Below are 19,402 nucleotides of genomic sequence, written 5' to 3' on the forward strand. Positions count from 1 at the left end.
CAAGTTTTTTTTATATTTCAAGATAACTCCAAAAAGTTATCTGATATAGATAGCCATATACATCGCTTAAGCATCATTCACGTCACATCCTTCCATCGCAGCTGAAAAGGGCTGCAGCAAGAACTTCAAAAATTACGGAGGAGAACACAGATGAAAATGGTAGAAAGATAGCATGCCCCAATACCCTAAATTCAGTAACCTCTTCAAAGTCTCTCTTACTGTTGATTTGGAGACACTTCCATCTGCCCGGAACTCACAGCTCCTGCCCTAAAGGGCTGAACATCAGTGACTGTTCAGTCACCCATCACACCCACTCAGGGGCCCAGAGACCTTTGATATTAGATTGGCCCACTTTGGGTTAGAAAACCCAGAAACATGCCCCACTGCCTATGGAACTGAATACAGCATCCAAGGCTTTAGGAGAGTACTGGACCACTCCATACTATAATTATCAATCAATTCATTCATTCATTCGTATTTATTGAGCGCTTACTGTGTGCAGAGCACTGTACTAAGTGCTTGGGAAGTACAAGCTGGTAACATATGGAGACGGTCCCTACCCAACAACAGGCTCACGGCCTAGAAGGGGGAGACAGACAACAAAACAAACAGGTGTCAAAATCGTCAGAACTAATAGAATTAAAGCTATATGCACTTCATTAACAAAATAAATAGAATAGTAAATATGTACAAGTAAAATAAATAGAATAATAAATCTGTACAAATATATACAAGAGCTGTGGGGAGGGGAAGGAGGGAGGGTGGGGGGGGATGGGGAGGAGGAGAGGAAAACAGGGGGCTCAGTCTGGGAAGGCCTTCTGGAGGAGGTGAGCTCTCAGCAGGGCTTTGAAGGGAGGAAGAGAGCTAGCTTGGCAGATGTGTGGAGGGAGGGCACTCCAGGCCAGGGGAAGGACGTGGGCCGGGGGTCAACGGCGGGACAAGCGAGAATGAGGCCCAGTGAGGAGGTTAGCAGTAGAGGAGTGGAGGGTGCGGGCTGGGCTGTAGAAGGAGAGAAGGGAGATGAGGTAGGAGGGGGCGAGGTGATGGACAGCCTTGAAGCCGAGAGTGAGGAGTTTATCAAATTTATTGAGCACTTTATGCAGAGCACTGACAGTTATAAGCGCTTGGAAGAGTACAATATAACAGTTGGTAGATATGTTCCCTGCCCACAAAGAGCTTTTATTCTAGAGAGGGAAACAGAAGTCAATATAAATAATATAAACAAGTTAAGGATCTGTACGTAAGAGCTGTGGGGCCGAGGGAGGAGTGAATAAAGGGAACGTATCCAAGTGCAAGGGTGATGCAGAAGGGAGTGGGAGAAGAGGAAAGTAGGATTTAGTCAGGGAAAACCTCTTGGAGGAGATGTGCCTTCAATAAGGCTATGAGATTGACATAGCCTTATTGACAATTGAACACATAATTGACAAGTAACAATGTACTGAAAGCTGTTAGTAAACCTCTTTAGGAGGAAGCATTGAAATTTCACAAGAAAAAGATAATGATGACAATTTTCACAAGAGACAATTGATCTTTAAGGCAGCTATTAGCTGCCCCCTTAGTTGACAGAGAACAGGGCAGAAAGTATAGGTGGATGATTGTTTCCCAGAACTAAAATAACTATCAACCAGAAACAAGTTTATAACATAACACTCCCATGAAGCATAATTCCTTGAGAACAGTGTCCTGGCCAATAAATTTGACCTAGGTAGTGGTCGATTTGAAGCCACTACCAGTTCTTAAACTGTTAATGACCCTTAAATTCACATTTAAACTCCAGAGTGTTTCCCCAGAGTGAAGGAACACTTACAGGGTTACTGCCTATGAGTAAAGGTTTCTTTGATTAGACCATTGATTCTTTATAAAGATATTAATTTCTGCTATTCAGGTTTTTAATTTAGGAGTTGTACTGAGAAATGTACATGGTACAATCTCAGTTTAAAGGTGGTTAGTGGTGTGAGAGGTGGCTTTCATTTTTAGCAGTGGTTTTTCTTTCATTTTGTCCCTATTATGAACCAGGTGACTCCAGGTTGGTCGCCTTTTTGCCTCAAGTTGTTGCAAAAGCTGGTGTAGAGTAGTGATTGCTGGATTGTCTCATGGATTTCGCCAAATTAGCTCTCTTCTTCCCTTCAAAGCCCTATTGAGAGCTCACCTCCTCCAGGAGGCCTTCCCAGACTGAGCCCCCCTTTTCCTCTGCTTCCTCCTCCCCTCCCCATCACCCCCACTCCCTCCCTCTGTCCTACCCCCTTCCCCTCCCCACAGCACTTGTGTCTATTTGTACATATTTATTACTCTATTCATTTTATTAATGATGTATATGTAGCTGTAATTCTATTTATTCTGATGGTATTGACACCTGTCATCTTGTTTTGTTTTGTTGTCTGTTTCTCCCTTCTAGACTGTGAGCCCGTTGTTGGGTAGGGACCATCTCTATATGTCGCTGATTTAAACTTCCCAAGCACTTAGTACAGTGCTCTGCCACAATAAGTGCTCATAAATACGATTGAGTGAATGAATGAATCTATAAAAGCTGATATTCATTCATTCATTCAATCGTATTTATTGAGCACTTACTGTGTGCAGAGCATTGTACTAAGCGTTTGGGAATTTTCATTCATTCGACTGTATTTATTGAGTGATAACTGTGTGCAGAGCACTGTACTAAGCGCTTGGGAAGTACAAATCAGCAACATATAGAGATGGTCCCTACACAACAGTGGGCTCACAGTCTAGAAGGGGGATGAAAATTCTAATCAATTAATGGTATTTTTGAGCACTTACTGTGTGCACTTACTTTTGAGCACTTACTGTCATAGGTGCTTGGAGAATACAGTTCAGCAGAATTGGTAGTTATGTTCCCTACCCATGAGGAGTTTACAATCTAGAGGAGGAAACAGCCATTAAAATAAATTATAGATTGGGGAATCGGAGTGTATAAGGATATGTGCATAAGGGTCGTGGATGGGATAAATGGTGTTTCAAATTCACAGTTGCAGTTTTACCTCAATAAATATGGGCCATGAATTTTTAAAATTTGAATCCCTTCTCCACGTTTTGAGCATTGGGAAGGCTGTGACTGTGACAGTGGGTAACTCTTATAACTCCTCAGAGCTGTGAGGAACCTGAAACTGTGCTCTCTAGCTGCAGAATTGTATTTGTCGTATTGTGTTTATCATTGTCCTCATCTCTAAAGTTATGTGTTTTCAGTGTTTTATTTTCCCTTATGTGCCTGTCACTAACTACCCTCTCAGCTCTGCTGGCCCCATGTCTGTGTCTAATTCACACCTGTGGATTTTTTTTCCCAGCCCTTAGTGCAGTGCTTTGCACACAATAGGCACTTAGTAAATATTACTTGTACTATTTATAATTCAGGAATTAAGATGGGAAATAAACATGAAAGGTAATTCTACAATATACATATAATTCCTGAATTATAAATGTATATATGTATACATGTATATATAATAATAATAATGATAATGGCATTTGTTAAGCCCTTACTATGTGCCGAGCACTGTTCTAAGCACTGCGGGGGATACAAGGTGATCAGGTTGCCCACGTGGGGCTCACAGTCTTAATCCCCATTTTACAGATGAGGGAACTGAGGCCCAGAGAATTGAAGTGACACAGTCACACAGCCGACAAATAAATAACAAACTAAACAGAGAATTATTGACAGACAGCATATACCATCCACAGGAACTCAACGTTAATCACACTTGCAGTCAGAGGCAATAGAGCAAACAGTGCTTAGACACCGCAGCTATCGAAAATGATGACACAACAGGGATAGCCTTTTTATGTACACTACGCAGCCAAGACTGTGGGTCCCTCATTGGCCTTTTCAGTCATACGCACTCGTAGGTGGTTTTTATCCTTTCCCCAGATCGCTCTTTGCCAGCTCAGTCATTGAACAATAGTAAATAGGTACATTAAAAAGTAAGCTATAGAGCCATCCCCACTGTCTCCAAGTAGGTGAATGACTGAATCATCATCATCATCATCAATCGTATTTATTGAGTGCTTACTATGTGCAGAGCACTGTACTAAGCGCTTGGGAAGTACAAATTGGCAACACATAGAGACAGTCCCTACCCAACAGTGGGCTCACAGTCTAAAAGGGGGAGACAATCCTTCAAAAGAGGTGAATGATTATTCTTCTAATGATCTTCAGGGATGGAGAATCCTCAGTCTCTCTTGGATACAGTCCCAGTATTTTTATCACCTGTCAGTCCCACCAAAATCTCTCTCATTTGAATTTGTTACCTTCCTCTTATTTGGTCCTCAGACGTCATGGAGAAGTTGATGAGCAAAATCCCCATAGAAACCCTTCTTGTACTTGAAAAGAGTTGTGTTATCCCTCCCACCAAGCCCTGCCTTTGCCTTCTCTGGTCCAGTCTAAATCACATCAATTCTTTGCCTTATAGGACCTATAACCACTTTTATTTCTCTTCTCTGGACCCTTTCTAGTTCTTCCATCCTTTGTTTAGTGTGATGACCAAACCTGAGCACAGAAGCCTAATGAGGGTCCGATCTGTGCAGGACAGAGCAGAAAGATTCCTTCTGACTCCTGCACATTACACCCTTATTAATAAGCCCCAAGTTGCCTTAGTTTTTTAAACACTAATGTGTGTTAGCAGTTCACATTCAGCTTCTCCTCAACTGTGATGGACTTAGTTGTTTTCTGTTATATTTGTGGGCCTGGATATTTCTTCCCCAGCCAGTACTTGGGTAGTTTGTCATCCGTCCCTAAGTGCACTAACTTGCCCTATGGGAATCCCTTTCTGTTTTGGCAGCAGTTGTAAATGGGATGAGAAGGAAATAAAATAATGAAGAAAATCCTGGTTATGGTGAATTTAGACCTCACACAACAGTGTAAGCATTTGGACTAAATTGAGCTCTTTTTTAAAGTGAATAATAAAATTTAAGTCAAAGAAACCTAGGAGCCGTACATACCGCCCACTAATCATATTGCACATTTGCCCAGGGATTTGCTTTGGAGAAGAATAATAGCATAAAGGTGAGCAAAATGGTTAGTCTTATAGATGGCTGTCTTAGTATTTCAAAGCCTTCATAGGGAGAGTGGCTACCTGGTAGACTATCTTTGAAGATAAAATGGGAAATCTCCTTTTCCCACATCCTTCTTGTAAATCGTAAGCATGGAACATCAAAGTGGCATTTTGCCAAAAGAACAGCATCAAATATTTATACAAAACCAGTGCAGATAGCTTTCTGTGCACAGTGGGGGAACATCTTTACCTTAATAAAAAATGCAGTGATAATGGAACATTTTCTATAGATGGAGGGGTGATTTAACCTTTTGTGCTTTGAGTCTTCACTTTAAAAAAAAATGCCTATTTATCCATAAATGTGTGCACATAATAAGGAAGTTGTCTGAACCCCAAAAGTAATAAGGAAAAGGGATTAGAGACAGTTAAAAACAAGTGACTACTGAGTAGCTGTGGTAAAGAGTTCACTGATGTTTCCCTATTGCAGGTGGACCGGTTCTTGACAGTTGTTCAGAACTTCTGTAGTATTCGGGAATTAAATATATGCATGTAGTGCATCAGCAGTGTGAAATTTAAATAGCTTTTCTTGACAGCAGACCCTACCCAGAAGACATGGGAGAAGTGTAAGTTCGGTTGGCTGGGGAGCGAGGCCACGATTGCAGGGCTGGGAGTGACGTAGCAATTCACAGCTAGGAGAAATCCCTTCTTGCCTTTTTTTCCACAGGGGTGGTCTTTCCATTCCCCCATGGAAGCTTAGCTCAAGAACTCACCCTCTGGTCATTGAGATATATTGATTGAGAAGGATACTTCAGGACTGCCTGCTTTTAACTCATCTCTAGAGGTGTCAGCAGTGTAGATAAACAAAAGATTACTGGCTTTGTACATTTTCAAATCAAACTGTCCTTGTACTTACGGATGCCACCTTCCTTTCCATCCTGGGATAGGGATATGAGCATACTTATGTGAATGACACAAAAGTGCTCTTTACTAAGTGTTTTCAGAGGGTTTTGCTCAGGGTATAGTAAGTCCTAAGGAAGTCATACGAAGCGTCTTCAAATGTCATCTGTCAACATAGTACTCTTCTGTGTTCCTGTTACTGCTATCCAGAACTTCATGCTTATTTTGTAAAAGACCTATTGGAGATTAAGGTTTATCCAAAAATTTGTCAGATTTACCTTGTTTGAAATAAGGGTTTGTGTTTAGCCCCAGATTTTTAATCTGCTTCCATTTGGTAAGACTGGTCCTCTTCCCTGATTACTGAAATGATGTGTCTCTGCAGAAGGCCTACAGCAAACACTTAGGACAAGATGTCAGGGAAAGCAGGAGAAGCAGAGCTGTGTTTAAGACTTCTTGTCAGCGTAGTCTCCCATCAGCAAACAAAAATGAAACATGATAGGGCAGTGGTGATGTAGCTTTAGCGATGCTCTCTTATGAAAGAATGCTGTACTTTGCTTGTATTGAGGAGGGTGTCTGGATATGACAGATATTTGCCAAGACTTCTCTTCCCAAGAATAGCTCTGTAAGTAACTCAGAAGTCATTGATCTATACTTTCTCTTCACCCCGTGACTCAAGGAGTAACCCGTAAGTCGGAAATGATTTCAAAACCTTAGAATCTCTTGCGTAGTTCAAGTTATCAGCCCATAGACCGTCAGAGTCTTCTGGACAGGGATCACATCTACCAACCCTTTTATTGTACTTTCCCAAGTGCTTAGGACAGTGCTCTGCGTGCAGTTGGTGCTCAGTAAATGCCATTGATGGATTATAGGGACATCATCATTGTCTTCAAAGAATTTTCAAACACCTAGTGTGTGCCTGGTACAGGACTGCAGTTGAGGTTAATCATAAACTGGCTCCAGGCCCCAGTATGTATCTTAGAATGTAAGCTGGAGTGTGGAAAGAAAGATCACAAGAGTCCCTTTCTCAAACGCCAAGTAAGATGAAAGCAGGGCTTGCTGAATGCATTGGAATGGCCAGAGATGCCTTCCAAGCTGGCTTTCAGGCCTGGCTATGAAGGAAAGAGGACAGTTTTGAGAAGGAAATGAAGTTGAGCTCTTGAGATTTCTAAAGTGATTCATCCTTTGGATTCCATTGAAAAGCCAACAATCCTTTTCAATTGATTCTGGACTTGGAACAAACATTATTTCAAGAGACCTGAACATTTTATCTACTTCTTTTTGGTAGTCAAGCATAGCCACTTAATCATCACTACTTTAAAAAGCTCTCTGTTCCCGGAGTTATCAATTGATTCTAGATGCCTAACTCTATCTTAAAGGGAAAAAAAGACATGTCAGTGTGAGAATTATGTTTTACTTAAAATTAAAACAATTTTAAAAACCGTGCTTTGTCAGTATTAGAATAGTTCCCTTACCCCAATGAAATACTGGCATTTAAGAGCAGTTTGATGAGAGCTAAATCAAAATATGTCTCTTAAGCAATGAAAATGAAGACTGTGGCACACCATAAAAATAGCCTTTGAATGGTTATATAAATGTTTTGAGTTTTTTCACTTCCAGTCTTTAATCTTACAAAGTAACATAGAACCTAGGTCACTGACTTAAAGCCTGGTTCAAACAGTGGGGTAAGAAATTTTGAAAGACTCTTCTAATAATCTGAGAAAACCCCAAGGAAGTCTGAATGTGCACCATATGCCGTACGGTCTGGATTTCAGCCTGCCTGACAACAACTGTTTCAAGTGCTTCCCCAAGTGTCCAAGCCATTGGTGCATTTCCGAAGAACTTGGGCAAATGCCTCCCAAAAGAGAAATCATCCTCGACCATGTTTCAAAAAAAGGAGGCTGGCCTAAAGTGACCACTGTGGCTAGGTCAAGTTTTCCCCAGTGCATATTTATGTGGTATTTGGGAAGGTAAAGATGTGAAATCGTATGGTGATTGCTAACAATGAATTTGGGTTTGTAAAATCAAGGATATTATTCAAAAATGCTAGATAAATTAGTCTCATTCATTCTGATGGGGCTAGACTCTATGGCTGCATGTGCTTTCTTTAATTAACATTCTGAAAAGATGTTCTGATTGAGATTATTAATGAATGCAGTGAAAAATGTTGCTGCTTGGAAGGCTTCTGCCACACAATTTACAGAAATTTCACCCTCCCTCCCCTTCCCAGATTCCTTCCATGGCTTGACAGATGGAGTATTCATCTTTGAAGATGTTTCCACTGAAGAGAGCCAAACCATACAGGGCTATGATGCTATTGTTGTGGAACAATGGACTGTCCTGGAAGTAAGTGTGCAATTTACTACTGCTTTTCCTTTGTTTGTACCCTAATGATATTGTAATGGTGGAGGAACGCACAAGCTGACTCCATTTTCAGCTGTTTCTCTTGTAAGAAGGAGCCTGGTCAGTGCTTAGGAAAAGAGGGGAGGGAAGAGACAGAGCTCTGGCTTGTGTTCTAGCTCCCCCTGCCACCTGAGGCATGATCCCTTTCACGGAGCGGTACATCTGTCTCCCTGTCTACTTGCTCCCTGAAAGCATCCGTTGCCTTGGGTGAAAAGACTTTGTCCCTTTTTTAGGTTTGCACAGATCAGAATCCACCAATGGGCATGAATGAGGGCAGAGGCAATCGCTGGGGTAAGACGTGGATTGGAGAAGCCCTGACCTGTGTGTCTAGGAGAATTACTCTGAGCATTTTACACTTTGATTTCAGTTCATTTAAATGACAAACATGGGCCTCGCATTTGGCTTAAACTGTGATGCCATTCGTAGCCCAGGTTTTCAGGACCACTACCCATGTTATCAGCATCTCGTGGATCCTGTGGGAAAGGAGGAGTGGTTTCTAGGAAGATTTTGCGGAGGAAGAGCAAGGTCTGGAAATTCCGACAGAGGCACTGGGAGAAGACAGGTCATAAAGTGACTTGGACAAAAACCAGATGAATAGTCAGAGGCTTCCTGAAGGGCAGCGAGGGGAGAGAGGGTCACTGTCAGGGAGAGCAAGGCCAACACATCATCCTACCTGGGGCTCTTGAACCCTTCGGGCCAGCCCTGCCCGTCATCCCCAACTGTGCCAGAACCCAACTTGACCTTCCCTGGAGTTGCCACGAGCTCTTTACCCCCAGCTTCTCTCTTTGGGTTTTGTTCTCTGTCGCCCCTTTCCCTGCCCTCAGCAATGTCCACCCAGTGGTGGTTTTAAATGCCTCGCTCCCACTTGGCAGCCACGTTTAGTTCCAAGAAAAGCCTGGTGGGTCCTGAGTCCTAGGTTTCTGGCCCCCTGTTAGAACAGTTAACCAGTGGGACACTGTGTGCACTGCACTGTACTCGGCACTTGGGAGAGGACAATAGAGTAAGTAGACACATTCCCTGCCCTAGAAGATTAACAAGCTCCTGCTTTGTGCTTAGACGTTTAACCTGCTCTCTGGCTTGACATGGCAGTTAGCCCCCATGGTGCGTGGTTGACTGAGTGCAAAAAGACTTGGGAGGGCCAGGGTTGAAATGGCTTAGGAGTTTTGGCATGGAGATGCATTTAATAGCCTGTAAGGGAGAGTTGGTCAGTTCCTGAAGAGTGATGGCTCTTTGAAAATGGGCACAGACCTTCTTAAAACCGTGCAAGTGTTATGCTATCCCGCAAGCTGACTTCATTTGTCTCATTGTGAGAAGAAGCCAGCTTTGGTGTCTAGAGGTGAAACTCTGGGTCATGTGTTCAACCTGATTACTTGTTTCTACTCCAGAGCGTAGAACAGTGCTTGGCACATAGTAAGCACTTAACAAATATCATTATCATCATCATTATTATTATTATATTCTGATTCCCTCTACCACCTTGTGATGCCTCAGTTTCCCATCTAGAGGAAGTGAAAATGGTACCTCTGGCTGTTTCCTCTTGTGCCTCTCTGGGCTGAGATGAAAGCTTTCAACTTGGATTTTGTTTTCTCTGTAAACCAAGGACGCCCTTGACAGTTAACAGGAGTGAACATATTAAGCTAAACTTCATAGAAAATAATAAATTGACATCACAATACAGGTGGCCACATTATTAGGGTAGTGGGATGATCAGATTTCTAAGGGGAGGGAAAGAGATGACCCTGGAGCAAGGCTGGAAACTGGGAGGAAGTTCCCACATTCCAGCAGGGATAGAGCTGGGGTAGAGGAAGGAAGAAGGGTCATCCCTCACTACTCTTCCTGAATGAGCAGAGAATAAAACAACAGAGAAGGCCTTTGGGAATTTATGAATGAAAAGCCCACCCTTGAGGCTCACCAGATAGATACTTCTGGAATGTGGAGATTTGAGGCTTTTTATTCTCTTAACGTAGCAAGAGCCAATCTCGGCAGGGAAAATATACGCCTGGTTCGCATTCTTCTCTCCATATCCATGTTCATGCAGGGTGTGAAAGACAAGTCAGCAGAATTTGGGATCTTTCTGACATCCACGTGACATCAGAAAAAAAACCTTTCTTCTTTAGCCGATTAAAAGGGAGAAAGGGAAGAGGAGAGAGAGGAAAAAGAGGATGGAGAGGTGGAAGGTCCAGAACGGACTCTGATAAAAATGTTAAGTTCCAGTGCACCTGTTCCAGCTTGAATGATTTCCCAGTGGACGCTTTTGTTTTTCTTTTGGCTCCGCGATGGCACAGGGGCTGAGCTGCCTCTCTCCGGCATAGCTGTATGTGGCCCCAGTGTAGTGATGCCCCTGCCTGAGGCCGTGTCACAGGGCCTGGGTGGCAGGTGAGTCAGGCTGGCTGTCAGCCGAAAGTGGTGTTGCCAACTCCCTCAGCCAACCCTGGGGGAGGAGCACGTGCAGGGAGTGCCAAGAGGAGCACCACAGGGGGTTGCAGGCCTGGGCTCATGCCGGGGAAAGCCAGCCTGTGTGCCAGCTGCGGTCGTCGCTCTTTCAGCCAGCGGGACATGCCACTGGCCCAGCTCGGGCATCTGTGGTGGCGGGCTCTCTCTCGGTACTCTGGTTAGTGCCACCCAACACTGGTCCCATCTGGAATGCACACGACGCTGGTCCCAGCGGAAAGGCCAGGCTCCTTCAAATGGCTTTGGCCTCGCTCCTTGATCCAGGGCGATCCCATTTTTACTTTCAGCTCTGGGACAAGGAGAGGGAGGAGCGAATGTAGGTGAGAAAGAGTAGGGAGCATAAGCTGGAGAGAAGGGGAAGAGAAAGAATCAGAGGGGTAGGAGGGGGGTGTTTTTCAGATGATTTAACAATTAAACAGTAAATCATTTCTGTTTCCACCATTATTGACAAAAGCAGATGTAAAGAGCTGTTTGAGACAGGATTATAGAACTGAACTGCCGTGACTGACCTGCCATCCCATTGGCACAGTCCTGGTCGATGGGCTATAAATCCTTCCTCTTTTATAGGAAAGGAGGTCCCGCAGCAGAGTGTCCTCTCTTTCTAACCGAAGGCAATATTCAGTTAACCTTTGGCTTTGAAGCAGGGAGGATATGAGTCTTTTTTTATATATATAGCACTTTTGTTTTGCAGCCCTTTGCACGACACTTATCTTCTCAACAATACCTGGGAGGTAGAGAAGCAGCATGGCTTAGTGGAAAGAGCGTGGGCCTGGGAATCAGGGGATCTGGGCTCTAATCCCAGCTCTGCCAAATGTAACCTGTGTAACCCTCGACAAGTCACTTACCTTCTCTGTGCCTCAGTCCTCCTGTTCATCCTCCTACTTAGGCTGTGAGCTCCGTGTGGGACAGGGATTGGGTCTAGCCTAATTCACTTGTGTCTACCCCAGCGCTTAGAGCAATGTTTGAGAAATAGTAAGCACTTAACAAATACCATAAAAAAGAGGCAAGTAATATTATCCCCATGTTACAGGTGAGGAAACAGGATAGTTAAAGTATTTGCCCGGGTTTATCCAGAAGGCCAGTGGCAAAGGAGGGACCAGAAGTCAGGTGCCCCGACTCTCCATCCCATGTTCTTTTCACTAGGCCAAGTATGGAGGAGTGTGGTGGGAAAAGCAAAGCAGAAGTGTGGGATTTGTAGGTGTCAGGGTACCTCTCTCAGGAAGCCAGACTGCAGCCTTCTTATGTAAGATCACTAACACTTTGGGAAATCATTACTTTTGTTAAGGTGAAGAAAATTAAAAGCATAGACTCTGGGTAGAAAACACTATCTACACTGCTGTATACTAAATAGTAGTTGGTAATACCATCGGGTAAACAAAAAATTTCTAAGATTTTTAGGGATCCTATGATCTAGATTTCTGAAAGCAACTTCTATAAGGGGCTTCTAAAATGGCAGGTACAGACTTTATCTATAAACCTAGATATAACTGAAATGAAGGTGATGGATGGTGATGGCCCTTGATATTCCCTCTGCAGACCCGGGAGCAGTTGTGTTTCCAGTTGAAGCCTCTTTTGAAAAACTGGCCTCTCAAAATCTCGGTTAACGTGACGAAACCCCAGTGGGTAGGGGAATTGTTGTTTTTTCCAAGAGGCTCATGGTCTTAGTGCTTGTTGAGCAGTAAATTCAGCATACTATTTGTGCTCATGAAAGTCAAAAAGAGCACCCAAATCATGAACAAATAGCCAGGGAAAGTTGGTTTGTGGGGCCTGTTGCTAAAGCGTAGCAGAAGTGTGGTGAGAAACGGAGAAAAGAAATAAAAGGCCACCTCCCCTTTCCCTATCTGGCCACACACACACACATATACAGAGACACATACCCGCACAAGAAGTGGAAAGAAGCATTCCCACATCTAATGGGCAGCCCCCTTTCTTTGTCCTGCCCCAGAGGGAATTCCAGGGCCAAATAGCAGTGTGATTGTTCTGTGCGGGCATGGCATGGAGCCTGCTGACAGATCATCCCAGCTGAAGATTGCCAGGCCAGAGGAGCCTCACTAAAAGTTCCTTTGCCTGGAACACTATAATGTGAGAATACGCCTACAGACCTGATCCGAATTCAGAAAACCAGTGTGGGTAGGGTCGGGTGAAGAGGAGCGTGAGAAGCATTTCTCAGTTGGACATTGCAGGGACAGAAAACGTGTGTATTTTTTAATCCATTGCTCAACCATGGTTGCTAATCCACCTTCCTGTTGAGACAGTCCTTCCAAATGCAGGGCTCGCTGTTGGGAGGCCTTATTGGCAACTCTGATTTTGTTTTGGCAGTCTCACTTCACCACTTTGTTTCCTCTTCTGTATAAACCCCTGCTTTGATCGTAACTATAAGTGGCTGGGAGTGACTTAGGACTTGACAATCGCCACAGTAAGCCAAGACTGGTGGTGACTAGATAGATCAGAGCGAGACTGTGTGGTAAAGACACCCTCCTGGAAAACTTGTTCCTTTTCCTCTGGTTTACCTACTTGATGAGAATGGGTTTTCAAATAGCCTTTCCTTTTTTCATTTAGGTGAATAGAAAAAAAGAGTGCTGAAAACATGCCCCGCCCCTTATATTCCTTGACAGTGATAAAAAAAAGTTTTCCAAAAAAAAATTCAGCTACTTGCCCAAATCTCAACCCTTTCCTCCCTTAATCATTAAGGCAGGCAAGGGGAATTAGCCTCTTGACAGAGAGCTTTCTGCTTGTTTAATTGTTATCAAACAAATATGCTTCCAAATGCAAGAGAGAGAGTGAAAATGAACTATTTGGTGCAAGTGTAAAATGATGGTTTGTACAGGATGCAAACCTTGCAGCTGTCGCGGGATTCAGACCTGCCAACCGACAGACTGGTTGCAAAGGGTTTGGGTTATTTAATTGTTTCTAATCAGATGAGAAAACACACTCACACACACATACACTGTTGCAAATAGATTGAGCACTGTATACCCTGAAATATATCTCCATCAACTGCCCCTTTAAAAATGACATGCTGCATTAATTCCTCTCTTCTCTGGGAGTTCTAGCAGTGATGCTCCTTGGATGGTTTGAATTCTGCCTAGGCACATGTGGGGTAGGCAGCTTAGTGAGCTGAACCCAGTGGTGTTTCCCCCCCATGTCCTCCCTTCATTTTCCACACCCCCTTCCGCCTCACCAACCCTCTGCCAGCCCCCCTCAAAATCACTGTTTGTCTCGGTCCTTGCCTCTGACTTCTGGATGTTGCTTTCTATCTGGGGATTTGCTACTTGTTTTGTGTCACACGTTCGGAAAATCCAGGGCAGTTCTACAAGCAGAGGCCTCTTCCCCGAATGTGGGTCCGAATCTCTTGTTATCAGTTTGTGTTGGTGACAGTGATGTGCCTCGCACAGCGTGTTGTCATATATTAGACTCTGAAGCCGCCAAACGTAGGATGGGGTCAGAACTTGTCTAGCACAACTCAAGCAGGAGCCAGTGTTGGCAGTAAATTAATGGCGTGGCACCCTCCAATAATTACTGCTACCTTATTTTATTCCTTTCAAATGAAGGAAGGCGGCATGGTGACTCAATTCACACCACATTTTCATTCCTAGAAGTTTGCCTGGATACCTGGCCGGGTCTAGAAGTGTGGAATAGACCCTCTAGTATCTACCTTCTCCAAAGCTACAACTGGCCTCTCGTGGTTTTCTCCGCAAGGAGCATTGACTCTGAAATGCTGGGACAGTGTGTGGAGGGAAGAAATTTGAACTAAGGAGTTCATTCATTCAGTCAATCATATGTATTGAGCATTTGCTCTGTGCAAAGCAATGTACTGAATGCTTAGGAGAGTACAATAAAACAACAAACAGATACATTCCCTGCCCACAGCGAGCTCACAGTCTAGAGAGGGAGACAGACATTAATATAAATAAATAAATTACAGGTATAAACATATGTGTTGTGGGGCTGGGAGGGAGGATGAATGAAGGGAGCAAGTCAGGGCAACGCAGAAGGGATTGGGAGAAGAAGCGAGGAGGCCTTAGGGAAGACTCCTTGGAGGAGATATGCCTTCAATAAGGAGTTTCATATATCTTATCTATTATTATCCACTCTCTCAGATCTCAATATCCAAAGCCAACAGATTTGCTCATTTATTCTTTGAGGGCTGTAAAAGCAATACTGTGTGAAAATGAGACTGACTCACCTCCTTAGTCGATTCTATTTTGTTGGCATTTGTGCTATAGTTATAGAGCACTTCCTTTCTGCAAATGCCCTACAGAGGCATTATGAGCAAGATAAACAAATGAAGAAAGGAAGCACAAATTGGAAGGAGGGAGGAGGGGACAAGGGGAAGAAAGAGAGAGACATAGAGAAGAGGGTTTTTGCATCTGTTTATCCATCTGAAAATAGGTTAAACACCTTCTGGGCCACCTAGTAGAAACTGCTGAATTGGTGGCAGAGTTAAGGATAGAATTGAGTGTATTACCACTACTCCTCCTTCTCCTACTACTACTAATAATAATGGTACTTAAGTGCTTACTTCGTGCCAAGCACGTAGTTAATCAAGTTGGACACTGTTCCTGTCCCACATGGGGCTCACATTCTTAATCCCCATTTTACAGATGAGATAACCAGCGTGGCTCAGTGGAAAGAGCACGGGCTTTGGAGTCACAGGTCAGGGGTTCGAATCCCGGCTCCGCCAAATGTCTGCTGTGTGACCTTGGGCAAGTCACTTAACTTCTCTGAGCCTGTTACCTCATCTGTAAAATGGGGATTGACTGTGAGCCCCACGTGGGACTACTTAATCACCTTGTATCCTCCCCAGCGCTTAGAACAGTGCTTTGCACATAGTAAGCGCTTAACAAATGCCATTATTATTATTATTATTATAACCGAGGCCCAGAGAAGTTAAATGACTTGCCCAAAGTCACACAGCAGACATGTGTCAGAGCCAGGATTAGAACCCAGGTCCTTTTGACTCACAGGCCTGTGCTCCATCCACTAAGCCACGCTCCTTCTCTCTAAAGCTCTTTGGCAAAATTTTAGCTTCTTTCATAGTGCCTCAGGTCGGGTGAAAAGAACATCCTCTTAAAAAGCCTGAACCCCGATTCTCCCGGCAATGCTGGGGAAGAAACTGCTGCTGGCCGTCATCTGCTTACTGATGTTTCCTGGCACTTAATGGCAGAGAAGGAGAATATGGGTCCCAGGCAGGGGGGAAAGATGCTATGGAGCAGCCTTGAGCTGGCGCACAAAAGAGACCGCCTGGCACTGCCTATCACCATCACCACAGTTCTAATCCCTCTTCTGCTACTTATTGGCTGCCTGACCTTAGGCAAGTCACTTAACTTCCCTATGCCTCAGTCTCCTCATCTGTAAAATGGGACTTCATTACTCTTTAGACTCTGAGCCCCATGTGGGGCCTTGTCTACCTGCTTATGGTGTATCTACCTCAGGTCTTAGTAGAGTCCTTGGCACCCTAGTAAGCACTTAACAAATATTACAATTATCTAAGATGTCACCATTCACATACTACCTTGGCTTTGTATCTTTCCTTTCTTCCAAACCACTTTCTCCTCCACTACCTCATTTATTATTCCTTCCTTACAGCAGGGAAACAGCCATCCAGTGGGTTGGGGAAGTAGGTTCGGGAAAAGCAAAGCAGGCAGCTGCTGACTAAACAGTGACCCTGTGCAAGTTCCTCACATGTCCCTGGGTCTGCTTGGAGCAGAGAATAAGAGATGAGGAGGAAGAAGCATGGGCTGACTTTGGAAATTCCAAGAGGAGGAAAAGTTCACTGCAGAGCAAGGAATGATGTGAGGTGGCATTTAAAATGAAGGCCCCTGGTGGTTAGGGGCTGCCCAAAGAAGAAACCCAGAATCTGTCAGGGTAGAAGGTAATCTGTCCTGCATAGACATGCTTCATCTGTTGGATTGACACCCCAAGTGGCAGGTAAACAGGAGGTTATTAAATTTGGAAGAGTAGCCAGTAAATAGAAGAACACGTTTCTCAAGACGTGGTCCACTAGGCTGTGGGACTCGGTGTGGCTTAGTGTTAAGAGTCCAGCCCTGGCTAAGTGCTCAATAAATACTATTATTACTACTACCACTACTGTCACCATCACCACAGTTCTAATCCCTCATCTGCTACTTATTGGCTGCCTGACCTTAGGCATGTCACTTAACTTCCCAATGCCTCAGTCTCCTCATCTGTAAAATGGGACTTCATTTACTCTTTAGACTCTGAGCCCCATGTGGGGCCTTGTCTACCTGCTTATGGTGTATCTACCTCAGGTCTTAGTAGAGTGCTTGGCACCCTAGTAAGCACTTAACAAATACCACAGTTATCTAAGATGTCACCATTCACATACTACCTTGGCTTTGTATCTTTCCTTCCTTCCAAACCACTTTCTCCTCCACTACCTCATTTATTAATATTTATGATATTTATGAAGCATGTACTATGGTCAGAGCACTGTGCTAAGCACTGATGTAGATAAATAATCCCATGCAGTGCTCATTTTCCAAGAAGTAGGGAGAATGGGTACTATTATCCTGATTTTACAGGTGAAGAAACTGAAGCTCAGAGAGGTTAATTGACTTACCCAAGGTCACACAGCAGTCCAGTGTCAAAGCTTCAAATAGAATTTTGGTTTCCTGGCTTCTAGACTCAGACTCCTTCCTCTAGACCTTCTATTAGGCCATTTATCTTGTTCATACTTGCAACATTAAAACATAAGAGCATTATTTATTTATTAAAAACATATTAAGCACTGCTACCTTGCACAGGGCACGGTGCTGGGCTCTGGGAGGAAGCCATTTATTTTTTCCCCATTTAAAATGAAGCATGGAAATGTCACATCCTGTAATTTTTGAAGCTCCTTCTGATGAGTTAGCTAATGAGTTTGTAACTCCATCAGTCAGCGAGCATTTACTGAGTGATCCTGGGTGTATACGGCCCATAGCATAAAGGCCGACTCCTTGCCAGGATATTGACCTTTGATGAGTAATATGTAGGGGAACTCCTCCTGAGTCACGAGGAATAAGAATTTCGTTTATCGCTGGTGAATCTTTTGCAGGGGAAGGGGAGAGGGCTGAAAACAGTATTAGTGGGTGGTTCAGTTTTTTTGCACTCAGTGTACAAGAATGACTTTCCCTAATGCAGCCTTTTTACATTTTGAAATATGGTAGTTTCACGTTATGACATAAACTGGGGGAGGGGGAACTGTGATCCCCCCTCCTTCCTCCTTTCTCCCAACCCACTGTGTACCCCAGCTGTGGGAGAAGTGAAACAAGGTTCCAGAGAGCTGGGCCACTGGCCTGGGCAACTCCCAGTATTTCCTCCTGCTTGGGCCAGCCCCATGGGTGATGGGAACACCAGAAACCTCAGGGGCGGAGTGTCGAGAGTGCCCGAGTCATTGGTGTGAGAGGGTGGGAGAGGCCACGTATCCAGTCTGATCATCTTGTATCTACCCCGGTGCCTAGCACATAGCATCAGAGATAGTATTCCTCACTGCTTCTGGCTTCCTTCCAAGTCCTGGAAGGACTTCAGCATTCCCCACCATTACCTCCCAGTTCTTCTGCCATCCAAAAGAGCGGATGGTCATGGCAGGGACAGGGGACCCACTCTGGTCAGTGCTGGCACCCGCCTTGGTCCACCGCAGTAGGGCCAGAGCCTGGGCCTGGAAGTATGAGGACCTAGGTTCTAATCCCAGTTCTGCCACTCATCTGCTGTGTGACCTTGAACGAGTCACTTAACTTCACTGCGTCTGTCTCCTCATCTGTAAAATGGGGATTCAGCACCTGTTTTCCCTCCTACCTAGGCTGTGTCCAACCTGATTATCTTGTATCTACCCAAGCGCTTAATGCGGTGCTTGACAAATGCCACAATCATCACCATTATCATTTTGTCCCCAGAACGCTGCTTTCAGCCCTGATCCCTCTCCTTCTTTTAGGGACCATGACTGCCCCTGAGATACACCAAGCTCCACAGGATAGTGAGCCTCCATATAGAAGCTGGGATTTTCTGGGGACAACCTTAGGGTCAGATCACCCAGGGTCAGAACACAGACCTGAAACAAAGGAAATCCCATTGTAGAAATGGCTGAAACGCAGTTTAGTTTCTCAGACACAAGTAACAAGAGGGTTTTTTTTTTTTTACCTTATTGACAGTCACACACAAAGTATAAAATATTTCCTTTTAAATAGAATTTTCCCTAGTTACTTGCAGATTGAGAAATGGGAAGATGCTTTAGTGAGAATAATATAAGGAGCTAGTCTCCCCCTGATCCCTTTGATTGTAATCACCAGGTCAGGAAACACATCTTTTACTTCTATTGTGTGTTCCCCTGGTGCCTAGAACTGTGCTGTGCAAACAGTAGCCTCAATGAATGCAGTTTGTGATGATCACAGGAAGAAAAAAAAAGAAAGACAAAGTGAGTGACTAAACTTGTATAATTCATAATTAAAAAGTATTACCCAATTCAGTGTGATGAATGAAACATCTTGATTTATTTGATCTCCCCTCCCCAGTGTTAAAAGGTTGGGGAATGTTACTTCAGTAATCATTATCCCACGTCATCCCCCGGGCCTGGAATGCCCTCCCTCTGCCCATCCGCCAAGCTAGCTCTCTTCCTCCCTTCAAGGCCCTGCTGAGAGCTCACCTCCTCC

At 44.2% G+C, this 19,402-nt stretch overlaps 1 protein-coding gene across 3 annotated transcripts in view; it reads left to right on the plus strand.

The window, feature by feature from the left end:
• The window catches only part of RFTN1 (raftlin, lipid raft linker 1), a 172,620-nt gene that overhangs the window by 135,610 nt on the left and 17,608 nt on the right, over nt 1-19,402 (plus strand). For all 3 annotated transcript variants that reach the window (XM_038765466.1, XM_038765460.1, XM_038765453.1), the window contains exon 7: nt 8,131-8,246. In XM_038765466.1, coding sequence (XP_038621394.1) covers nt 8,131-8,246 — 116 coding nt within the window. The remainder of the gene's footprint in view (nt 1-8,130; nt 8,247-19,402) is intronic.

The sequence above is a fragment of the Tachyglossus aculeatus genome, chromosome 2, assembly GCF_015852505.1.
Source record: "Tachyglossus aculeatus isolate mTacAcu1 chromosome 2, mTacAcu1.pri, whole genome shotgun sequence".
NCBI lineage: Eukaryota > Metazoa > Chordata > Mammalia > Monotremata > Tachyglossidae > Tachyglossus > Tachyglossus aculeatus.